The 12,644-nt window shown below is 47.2% G+C and overlaps 1 protein-coding gene across 1 annotated transcript in view; it reads right to left on the reverse strand.

Moving 5' to 3' along the window:
* URB1 (URB1 ribosome biogenesis homolog) overlaps window positions 1–12,644 on the reverse strand; it is a 79,021-nt gene that overhangs the window by 22,312 nt on the left and 44,065 nt on the right. The window contains 7 exon segments of the mRNA XM_010358809.2: window positions 1,824–1,887; window positions 2,245–2,355; window positions 3,532–3,725; window positions 5,976–6,034; window positions 9,072–9,258; window positions 9,874–10,075; window positions 11,483–12,338. Coding sequence (XP_010357111.2) covers window positions 1,824–1,887; window positions 2,245–2,355; window positions 3,532–3,725; window positions 5,976–6,034; window positions 9,072–9,258; window positions 9,874–10,075; window positions 11,483–12,338 — 1,673 coding nt within the window.

Genomic DNA, 12,644 nt, shown 5'->3' on the forward strand with positions numbered 1-12,644 from the left:
ACTTCACCTCAATTAAATCCCTCTGACTTGCCAAATGCCAACCCTGGCACGAATTGGTCCTGAGCACACAGAGCCTGGCTCTTGGTGCTCCTGTAAGAGCTGGTTTACATCTTGGGGCGTGAGTCAGCTGCCACTTTAAAAATGTCTAAATTTCTCACAGTCTGATACCCTCAGCAGACAGGAAGACTGTATCTCATTCCTGTAGGTTTTCCTGAGAGCACCAAGCCCAATGCCTCCAGGCACTCAAGTAACATCTATAGAGCTAAATACTTCTGAACAAAATTCTTCTAAATACAGGTTCAGTTCTGTGCGAGTAAACAACAGTCACTAACGTTAGAAAAAGAATCATCCTTTCAGGGATGCTCGCTGTTCACCCAGTTTCTGGCAGGCAGGCAGCCCATGCGCCAGGCACACTGGCAGACTGCCCGCCACTGACCGGCAGGAGAGCCACCATGGAGCGTCCAGGGTCCCCAGCGCAGCTCCCCAAGCTCAGACCTGCTCCCTCATCTAAGGACGGGATGTTTGTTTGTGGAAATGCTCTGTGCCCCTTAGAGCCACAGAGCCAGTGAGTGACAAATCCTTGATTCACTCTTCCCCAGGAGCTGAAACTAGACTCCCTTCACAACCAGCCCCATCCTGTGACTCCCTGGACAGCCTTGCTTGGCTTTCTCTGCTCTCCGTGTTAGAGGGTGTTCTGCAGAAATGGGGAGCTTGACCAATGCTGCAGTGTGATAAAACCCGCCTCCAATTTGCTCTCCCCTCTTCCTCACATAAGAAGGACTGTTCTACTCCAGAAAGGGCATAACTGACATAGCACCAGGTCCGATGTCAAAAGAGCAAGGCTGGCGCAGGAGAAAGGAAAAGAATTTCTATGCAAGCCCTGGGCATTCTTAAGAGACAGAAAAAATGTTTTCATTTCCTTTTTCTTTCTTTTTTTTGTGGTGGGGGAGGGTTCAGAGATAGCTTCTGAGCTGATACAATTCTTATCTTTAAACAAAGTACTTCGAAGTGGAAATCATTTTCTCCTCCCTCTGAGCTCTCCTGAAGGATCTTCCTTGGCTCAGTCAGCCCGCCTCCTGGCTGAACACACACACACACACAGACACACACACACGTACATATTGAGCGGATGTTCCGGTGCTAGTCCCAAATGGCAAGGAGAAAAGAAGACTCTAAGGCAGCAAAGGGGATCCAAAAGTGCATTCTATCAATGGCACCTTCGATCAAGCTCCCGCTTAGGTGCGGCACTTGTAAAGGTGAGGCAGGGCCCACAGGCAAAGGTGTTACACTCAGCCCTGCAGGACCAAAGCCCAACTGACCAAGAAGCTGGGAGCCCAGGAGAGGCAGACGTGCACACACACACCTACCCACACACATGCACGCACACACACAAACAGACACAAGCACGCGTGCACACACAAACAAAAACAGAGTAGATTTTATGTACAGTTAGGCCCCCTGACACTTCCCCTGAAATCCCTACGGCATAAGTCAATTTACCTAAAGGCATGAGGAGAAAAGTTTTCAGAAAAATCAACCAAATGAGACACCTCAGCCCAGCCGCCAGTGAGCCTGGGGCATTTCCAGATGGACAGACACCCATCAGTCAGCTGGAGTGGCCCTGCCCAGACGCCTTATGGCATGAGGCCAAGCTTCCCCAGAGCAGCCTACGCAGAAGCCGGTATGAGTCAGGGGAGTGCTGCCTGCCTCACTCTTTCCCTGAGAACCAAAACGGAATGAGAGAAAATCTCCAGTCTGGAGCTCACTGTGTGGAGAAGGGGCTGAGACCTCAAGGCCTAGTCCACCTCTAGCCCAATACTCACCTGAAGTTGATGAGGCTGAGCTTGTTCCGCTCATATGCTCGAAGCAGAAGTAAAATCTTCTGATCTACAAGTCAAAGCAGGATCGATTTAGAAAGATGAACCCCTGACACCCTCCTGCTGCTCACATCACCTGCCCTCATACCCTCCCCTGCTCAAATGGCCCGGTCCTCCCATCTTCACCCTGCTCGCACCGCCTGCTCTCACTCCCTCCTCCTGCTCACATCCCCCCGGCCCTCATTTCCTATCTCTGCTCACACCCCCGTCCTCACTCCCTACCCTCCTCACACCACCCCCATCCCAGCCCTTACTCCCTCCCCGTTTACACGCCCACCCTGGCCCTCACTCTCTCCCCCTGTTTACAGCCCCACCCCGGCCCTCACACCCTCCCCCTGCTCACACCACCCAGCCCTCACACCCTCACCTAGGACGCTGAGAGTGGCGCCATAGGCCCCGAGAAGCACTGCAAAATGGCTGCTCTCACAGACAGAGGGGCACATCTCCACCACTGTCAACATCAGGTCCACCAGCACTTCTGCAAGAAAACAACCCTGAAACACACAGCATGGTGGAGCAGACACACTGAATCCCAGCAGCGAAGAGAGCCTTCCAGGGAACACTGAAATGCTGGAAATCTCCTCCTCTGAATAATACTGGTGTTTGGACTGCCATATAATCCCTTCCCCACTTATTTCTGTTATTATTGTTTTCTCTTTTTGAGATGGGGTCGTGCCATGTTGCCCAGGCTGGTCTTGAACTCCTTAGCTCAAGCGATCCTCCTTGGCGTCTCAAAGTGCTGGGATTAGAGGCATGAGCCACTGCGCCCAGACCCCCACTTATTTTTCAGTTAAGACATCTCCACAATCACCTTTCTTCCTAGGCCTTTGACAAGGCTGAATTCAGTCCCTGCACACTCCCCCTCCCAAATGTTAAGCCAATACGGATTTTCAGTCCACACATGTTCTCCCCATGACTGTGCTACCAAAGCCTCTAGTCTGTCTACTCTTGCCTGAATTGAACGGGGGAGCCTTTTTTAGTTTTTCTACTACCCATACCAGTGATGTGGCTAATGGCTGTCTTCGACTTATCAATAACAGTTTATTACAGTCCGGCCCTGTGGTGACTGCTAATACTTCCGGGTGTGAATTTTATGTCTAAAAGAGCGTGGTTTCAAGCGGGCAGGAACCGTCGGATTATCTTCTCTGACATCTGACCTGTGAGCACTAAAGTGAACACTGACTGAATTAGGGATGGAGGCTACACTTAGACTTTTGAAGTTCTTTACCACCGAACTGTCAATGTCGCAAGTTCTACCCATTTTCCCTTGATAAAAGTTTTAATCTTCCTGAGCAGAAATTTCATGCAACTAATCAATTTCTCTCAGGTTAGACATCCACAGTTTTCCACACTTGACTTCCCCTCAATCCCAGATTTTAACATGAGCCCATGATATGGCGTTAAGATCTCAAATACAACTTCTGTACGCCAGTTACGGCCTTGAAAACAGGTCTGTGTTTGCTGTTTGACGACAAGTCAGGAGACATTTCTTGACCCTGGATTTGACAGAAATAAAACATTCCAAGACTGTCTTTGCAACGCTTCTTTAGCTCCGAGAGCCTGAGGGAGATGAGCTTCACTCAGTGCAGCTGGTGTAAGGAAATCAGGAGATAAAATCTAGATCTGGAATGGAAGGGTTGGGGTGAGGGGTCACCTTTTACTTGGCTGTCTGGGCTCTCCTCTCCGTCAGACTTCAGTAGAGTCGGCAGAAACAGCGAGTGCTGCATGAGCATCATGTGGACCACCGGGAGCTGGATGAGCTTCGTGCGCACAGAGCTTTCTGGGCCATACAGGAGCTGTATGGCGGTGAGGAGCGTCTTTAAAAATGTGCGGTCCTGGTACCGAAATCTAGGTGGCGAGAGTCAAAGGGAAAAGAGCTTTGCTAAAGGGAAAATTTATTTTATAGAAAACAATAACAATTATTTTTCTCAGTATTTTATTTATTTATTTATTTTTTAGATGGAGTCTAATTCATTCTGTTGCCCAGGCTGGAATATAGTGGTGCAATCTCAGCTCACTGCAGCCTTTGCCTCCCAGGTGCAAGTGATTCTCCTGCCTTAGCCTCCAGAGTAGCTGGGATTAAAGGCATGCACCACCACGCCTGGTGAATTTTTGTATTTTTAGTAGAGACGGGATTTCACCATGATGGCCAGGTTGGGCTTGAATTCCTGACCTTGGGTGATCCGCCCACCTTGGCCTCCCAAAGTGCAGGGATTACAGGTGTGAGCCACCGCGCCCAGCCATTTTCTCAGTATTTTATTAAGAAAATGTTCAAACAACACCAAGTTGAGAATTTTGCAGTGAATATCCTCTACCCACCATCTAGGCTCTACCACTGACATGGCACTGCATGGCTCTATCACGTCCTGTCTGTCCACTGACACAGGGAGCGCTTCTGAAAACAAGGGACGGATGCAGTGCATTTATTTTTATGACTCAAACACCAAACGAACTTCCTGCTTAGTGGAAATGCCAGGAGGCATGATAATAGCTGTACCTGAGAAAGAGGCAACTTAGTGCCTCCCAGGTCACCTTGCCCAGCCTCCCTCCTTCCTCACTCTCCTCTACTCAGAACTTCCATCAAATGGTTCAGAAGCCTTCTATGTCCTAAATCCCTTCAAAACCCACTAAGGGAAGGAAAGCAACATGCTCTAAAAAAAAGTGTTTTTCAGTCCTACACAAATAACTTTAACCTAAGACAGAAAGAAATATCATCATTCTGTGATGGTAACCTATAGTCGTCATTAACCTGGCACCCACCCTCACTTCTCTCTCTCCTCTTGTGTGAAATACTTTTCTCTGTTTCAAGTTCATAGGATGGTCAGGGAAATGAAAATAATGCATGACTATCTGATTGCCCCAAACTGAAGAGTTGGAATGTATCAAGGGTCAGGAAGGATGTGAGGGAAAAATGAACCCTAACACACACTCTGTTGGGAGTGCAAATTCACTGGCCAGGTGTGGTGGTTCACGCCTGTAATCCCAGCACTTTGGGAGGCCGAGGCAGGCGGATTATCTGAGGTCAGGAGTTCGAGGCCAGCCTGCCCAACATGGTGAAACCCCGTCTCTATTAAAAATACAAAAAATTAGCAGGATTGGTGGTGCGTGCCTGTGGATCCAGCCATTTGGGAGGCTGAGGCAGGAGAATCGCTTGAACCTGGGAGATGGAGATTGCAGTAAGCCGAGATCGCACCACTGTACTCCAGCCTGGGCAACAAGAGTAAAACTCTGTCTCAAAAACGAAAACAAAAAATTTGCTCAACAACTTTGGAGAGCAGTTTGAACATCTAGAACTGAAGATGCACCCACACTAAAAGCCAGTAAGTCCCCAATCCACTCCAAGAAACTGTTGCCTCTGCACCAAGAGACATAATAGAGACTACAAGACTATAATGGGAGAGAATGAGACAATGAGACAGACGAAGAGAAAAAGAGAGGGAGGGAGCGAGAGATGTGATGTAAAGGGGAGAATAGCGAGAACAGCCTAGACGTTTGTCAGTAGAGGACTGGCTAAGTAAACTGGAATATAGTCAGAAGACCGAATATTCCACCGCATATGCTACCGCAATAAAAATGAACGACTTAGATCTACAAGTTATCAACATGGGTAAATTAAAAACATGTCAGTGAACAAAAGGATGTATAAAGAATGATACATTAGCGTAAAATGTTAAACACGCTAAATAATATTGTTTAACAACATACTAACACTCAGTGTATGAAAATACAAAATAAGATATTGACAAGACAAAGCAGAACCTCAGAAGAGTATTGACCTTTGGTTAGAGAGGGATGAGGAAGAAGCAGGACAAACACAGAAGACTGTCAGTGTTTATTAAATGTGGGGACTACTATTATTCTCTGCACATTTCTGTATTTCTTTAAATACTTCTTTTTAAAAGACCGCTTCTCTCATCATCAGAAGCACCCTGTCAAGAGGCAAATCATTTAACTTCTCCAGCTTCTATCTCTAAAAAACGAGGTGACATCTGCTCCACCACCTGGATTATGCTAATGACAAGCTATAAAAGAGGCTTTGCATGATGAATGACATTCACACCTTTACTGAAGGGCTCCAAGAAAATAAAATCAACTTACTTGAGTCCTGTCTTCACGAATTTCTGCCAATCACCAGGATCAACTTCATTAAGTGCATGCTATGAATAAAATAAGAAAGAAATACACATGAAACATCTCAATCTACAAAATACTAAAAGGTCCCAGCTGCAGAGCCTTCAGAAAGGCATCTGCCTCCATGGCCTGATTCCTCCTCTGTAAAACCCATGATCAAAGGGTTGAAAAGAGGAACGCCGGTGTCCCCTACTGCTCCAACCCTTGTGATTCGGCCCAGCAGCTCCTCTGTTCCGGACTCTTTGTGCAACACCCTTTTTTTTTTTTTTTAGAATAGGCATACAAATTTATTAATGTGTGTGGGAAAAATCACTGAGCAGTTACTCTTGTTTGCACAGTTCTTGATAAGCATGTGATAGCTCAAACTTACAGGGGCAGAGAGCAGAACCAAGATTAATCTTAAAACAAAAACTAAAATGCAGAATATGAAATTACACTTAGAGCCATTCAGTAAACACGAAACACAGTCATCCAAACAATCCACAAGAGCATGCAGGTTTTGGGTTTTTTTTTTTTAACTTAAAAAAATTGTTTGGTTATTTCTGGTAGTAGCTCTGACATTTTATCAGCATAACTGTGTTTATTAAATAGTCAAAGGAAATTTCCTGAGTAGTCCTATTTTTTTCCTTTGTCTGTCATTTCAAATAGCATTAATAGATTTGTAATTAGCCTTTTATTAAATAGCCAATGAAAACCACTAGTGTGACATCTCCACCCAGCCTCCAGGACACAGGGTTGGATGACATGAAGAGGTCTGTGGAACTGGAGGATCAATGTGGCTCCAGAGAGACCAGCTAAAGGCCATGTGTGTGCAGGCTGCTGCCTCCCACCAGGCTGGCTGTGTAGTGGAGGCCACAGTTCCAGAAATCACAAGGAGATCCAAGGAGATCCTGGACTCATCAGCTGAGGCCTATCTCACACTCGTTACCTTTTTTTTTTTTTTTCAAAAGAGATTGGGTCTTGCTAGGTTGCCAAGGCTGGCGTGCAATGGTGCAACAGCTATTCATAGGCGCAATCCCACTACTGATCAGCACAGGAGTTTTGACCTGTTCTGTTTCCAACCTAAGCCAGTTCACTTCTCCTTAGGCAACCTGGTGGTCTCCTGCTCCAGAAGGTCACGATACTAATGCCAAACTTAGTGTGGAAACCCGATAGGTATAGCCCAGAACCTATGGGCTCAAGCGATCATCCTGCCTCAGCCTCCAGAGCAGCTGGAACTACAGGCGCACGCCACCATGCCTGTCTCATCACATTTTTAAATACATGTTCTCTTTCCCCCAGCATTTCCTACAGCTGGACATAATTGGCCAAGTGTGCAAAAATGGACCACGCAAAGATGTTTATCACAGCATTTTTTATCATAATAAAAAAACCGGAAAACCACCCACAGGTCCAGTATCATACAGCTGCATGATACATGATGGTACATCTACCCATTTACCACTGACCAACAAAGTCACGGCAGGTCCACAGTCACCAGGTGGGGAAAAAAAATCTCTAAATATGGTATTATGTTAAAAACAAACAAAAGACCAGGCTACACACAGCATGCATAATATCCCAATAATATATAAAATTATACATAATTTTATCACATACATGCAGATATATAACAAGGTCTCTAGAGGGAAGTTCACCAAACTTATAATGAGATGGACTCTGGGTAGTGTTGAGTTTTTTTTTTTTTTTCTTCTGTATTTTTTGCAGTGTTAATACTTGCAATGAGTATGTCTTTTAGCCTTATGATCACAAAAACCAGTAATTCCAAACTGCATGTGTGGTAGAGGAGGGTGGATATCATACAGTGGAATTCTACTCAGCAACAAAAAGTAAGAAACTATTCATTCCCACTACATGGATGAATCTGGAAAGCATCACTGAACTGAAAGAAGTGAAATGCACCACAGCTGACACACTGTATGATTATACTGCATAGTTCCAAGTCTACAAAGGTCTCAAACAGGCAAAACAACCTCAGGGTGACAGAAATCAAAAGAGTGGTTGCTTTGGAGGGAAGGGGATTTTGAGAAGATGCACAAGAAACTTTCTGGGAGATGAAAATCTTCTTGGATAGGAATGTAGGGTACACAGATATATGAAGTACACATATTTCTGGATACTTCAAAATATGTAAACTTACCTCAATTAAAAGAAAAGGCAGGCAAGGAGGGAGGCAATGCCCTAAAAAAGCCTAGTCTGTCATTCCATCATCAAGCCACCCACGGGGTGGAGAGGAATAATGGCCAAATATCTCTAAATTCTGTGAAAACTATAAACCTACAGAACATAAAGCTCACTGAACCCAAAGTACAAGAAACTTGAATAAAACTACCCTGAAGTATATCATTATCAAACTGCTTTAAACTGTGCCAAAAAATAAAAATAAAAATAAAAATAAAAAATCCTAAAATCAGTCAGAGAAAAAAGACACAACACACAGAGAAACAAAGGCAAGAAAGGCAGATTTCTTATTGGAAGCAAAGCAGGCCAGAAGACAGAAAAGCAACAAGTTTGAAATACTTAAATAAGGAAAAAACTATTAACCTAGAATTGTACACCCAGTGAAACTTCCCAACTTGTTTTATGAGGCCAGCATTACCTAATCCTTAAAACCAAAGACACTGCAGGAAAATAAAATTACAAACATCCCTCATGCACACAGATGCAAAAATTCTTAACAAAATATTAGCAAATCAAACAATATATAAAAATAAAACATCAAAATCAAGCAGGCTTATCCCAGGAATGCAAGGTTGGTTTAACATTCAAAAATTTGTTAATGTAATTCATCTTATTAGTAGACTAATCAAAAAACAAGACATTATATAACATCTCTAAATGGAAAAAAGGATTTGACAAAATCCAACATCCATTCCTGATAAAAGATGGTTCATCAATTCTGGGGTTATCCGGTATCTGCCACTCTGCCGCAGACACAGCCCCTCTCATTTCCTACAGGGCCATATTCATGCCACCTGGCTTGAAATGCATCTATAGCTTGGTTTGTCTAGCATACCCTTTCCCACAGAAATTTAATCTGGATCTCTAAGAAAAGACACTTACCAACAACGAGTTTAATCTAAGCAGCATTTGCTTTTCCTGATCCTGAGTATCGTCATCATCTTGCTGGCCACCATTGAAAGACACGATCAGCCACTTCACACAGGACTCCAAAAGGGTCCTTCTCCAGGCACACAGCTCTTCCGCTGACCCTTCCAGAGCTGCTGAAATGGAGTCAGCCACGATCCACCTGCAGCAGGAGATGAGAGTCAGAGACAGAGAGCAGGCTTAAATCCTTCTGACTTTACGTATAATCCAGCATCACAAAGAGCCATATGGGATAGATGCTGAGTCCTGCTTCCCACACTACCCACTCACAGGAATCACAAGCTTCCCTAGACTCTTACTCAAATGCCAAAGATATACCAGAATTTTTACAAGCAAGGGAAATACTATTAGTACACTAGGAAAAGGATACATATATCCAGACTTTGTCTAAATCAGTGTTTCTCAACCTCAGTGCTACTGACATTATGGGACAGATAACTCTACCCTTTAGAAGCCAGAAGCAACACCCCCTCATCCTAGTTGTGACAATAAAAGATGTCAGACATTGTCAATTGTCCCCTGGGAAAAAGATCACCCCCAGCTGAGATCCACGGCTCTCAGGGAACCCAACCCAGCCATCCACTTGTGGAGATGTACAAGCTCCAGGCAGGATGCCTGAAAGTAAAGTTCTCATAGGAACTGCCTGATCAGCACAACAATAATGCAGCAGTTTTTCAATGACTTATTCCATGAATTTAAAAAAGAGAAAAGTGAAGCCGAGAGGAGAACATCCTGTGACCAACCTGAGCCTTCATACCTCTTGTGACTGCTTGGGGTGTGAAGCAAGCTGGGCAGGCAGTCCATGAGGACACTGAGGTCCTTGGCTCGTGCAAATGGGACCAGCTGTGCCAGGATCTCCTGGTATGGCCCAGGCGCTGGGGGACTGTCAGTGCTAAGAAGCCTGTTCCGTAGCTGCCTCCACAGGGTTTTCCTCAAGACAGAAATGACAGCGGAGGACACTAGGGAAGAGATACCAAGGAGAAGTCATCACACCCAATGGTGGGCTGGAGCCAGCTTGGACCAGCTCATAGGAACCGGCTGCTGTATTTTAGGTATCCTGTGACCCTGGCGATGGCCTGAAATTGACCACGGCAGGAGTACTGACACCATGGAAACAGGCACACCTGTATCCTTCAAGGGTCCTCTCCTATCTCATCAGTCAACACTCTTGCTGGATACTCTTCAACCCAGGGGGTCCCTGGCTATGGCTGCTATTTCTAAGTTCATGATAAGACCATGAGTGCCAAGGTTCTCAGTTCACATGGGATTCATTCTTCAAAGCCAGGTAACAGGGAGGGTAGCTGTTATGGTTTGGATGTCTGTCCCCTCCAAATCTCATGATGAAACGTGATCCCCAGTGTTGGAGGTGGGGTCTAATGGGAGGTGTTTGGGTCATGGAGGCAGGTCCCTCATGAATGGCTTGGTGCAGTCCTTGTGGTAGAGTGAATGAGTTCTGGCTCACCCTATTAGTTCCTGGAGTGCCAGGTGTTAAAAAGAGCCTGCCACCTCCTGTGCCTCTTGCTTCCCCTCTGGCCATGTGATCTCTGCAGAGCTGGCTCTGCTTTTTCTTCCACCATGAGTGGAAGCAGCCTGAGGCCCTCACAAGACGCAGATGCTAGCTCCATGCTTCCTGGACAGCCTGCAGAAGCATGGGCCAAATAACCCTCTTTTCTTTATGAATTACTCAGCCTCAGGTATTCCGTTATATCAATGTCAAATGAACTAAGTGCCCAAGGACAGGTATGTCAAGCACCACTGACTAGAAGAATCCTAGTTGCAGGGTGCTGTCTTACTTTTTAAAATCTCTGCCATCAATGATATGGAGTTACGCGAAACAGAGGCAAAGTGGTGAGCAAAAATCATCCATACATTCAACAAAAGGGAATTATATTAAATTTGGGGTAATCAAAAAGTGCCTCAGCTCTGAAACCCAGTGAGTGGAGACAGAAGAGAGAGCTGAACCCAGGCTGCCTCGACTCAACATCAACTCACCAACATCTCCCCAGAGGGCGGGGAACCCTGGGACATGGGATGGATTGGCGCCTAAGAACTCCTTCAATGTAACAGGACAGTCCTAAATAGCCCCAGCTACCGCACCCAACTCCGCCAGCTTCATGTGGGGGAACTGAGACCTGATGGAGCACAAGGGGCTGTGCCTCAGGCCACGAAGTACGGAGACTGAAGGGAGACAGGGTACTGGGGAGAATTACTCCATCTTTCTCCATCTTCAGAGTTGTGTCGGACACTGGAAACTAACCCACATCCCAGAAACTGAATTTCTAGGGTTTAAAAATGGCCATGCAGTTCACCTTCTTAGCCCGAGCAACTTAAGACTCCCAGCTGCCCAAAGCTAGCCTTTCCCTTACCTCCTGCTGGGCGTGTGAAGTGGCTCCGCATCCTGCACTGGAGGTACACATGGATGAGGGGGAGGAAGTCGTCCAGGTCCCCCTGGAGGCCGAGCCCTGGACCAGCCTGCAGGCACCACTGCTCGAACCACAGCAGGTGGGTGCAGCTCTCCTGCAGGAGCAGGGCAGCGATGCCGAGGGCCGCCTGCGTGCGCCGGGCTAGGCAGTAGTCAAGCAGATCAGCCCTGACTGCGGGGGCCAGCACAGGGTCTCTCTGCAGAGTGTGGAGGAGCACTGTGTCCAGCTCGTCCACTGCCAGCGCGGGCAGCAGAGCCCCCAGGCCTCTCACAGACTCGGAGGACCACAGGAGCTCACCACTCTGCAGCTGATTCTGGGGGCTGCAGGTCAGCAGCTGCACCAGGGTCTTCCCAAGAGCATTCAGGTGTCTTTCTTTCCCGGGGCATTTCGTGGGTTGCTGGGTCACCAGGTGGGTCTCAGGCAGGCTCAGCAGGGCCAGGGTGACCTCACGGAGCTGGGCACCCTCCATGTATGGATGCAGCTCCTGCAGGGCCTCCAACTGCGGTGGTGTCTTTGGTGGTGATGTGGCCGGGCCCTCCCTTCTGCTCTGAAGTTCCTTCAGCACACTCTGGGTGATGGCCTCTAAGTACCTGGCCAGAAGGCCCAGCTGCCCAATGTTCCGGAGGATCGGGGCACTCACTGCCAGCAGCTGGAGGACCCCTGCACTAAAGTGGGTGGCCAGGAGCTTAACAAGGACAGGGCTGAGCGAGTGCGGTGGGAGGGCCTGCTGCTCCAGGGCCAGGAACCAGCCCTCCAGGGTGGGGTGCCTGAGGACGGCCACGAGCACCTCCTCCAGCGTCTGAAAGGCAGTGACGAGGCACAGACGTCACACAAGGCCCAGGGCTAAGAGGGGACAGCAGCTGCCACACAAGTATTCACTGTTGTTAGCGGGACAGAGAGCAGAGGCCCCTTTCCTAACCCATTCCATCCTCAAGCCCGCATTTCCATGCCCCCTCGGGGTGCCCACGGCATCCTAGCCAAGCCCAGCCAGTGCTGTCATCCAGTTGTACCACAATCGCTGAGGCACTCCACCTGCCCCGGAAGGACTGGACTGTGACCTGGCTGGTGCCCCACCCACATTTGTGAGCATGTGTCTGAAGAACCC

Source organism: Rhinopithecus roxellana, chromosome 13, assembly GCF_007565055.1.
Source record: "Rhinopithecus roxellana isolate Shanxi Qingling chromosome 13, ASM756505v1, whole genome shotgun sequence".
Taxonomy (NCBI): Eukaryota; Metazoa; Chordata; class Mammalia; order Primates; family Cercopithecidae; genus Rhinopithecus; species Rhinopithecus roxellana.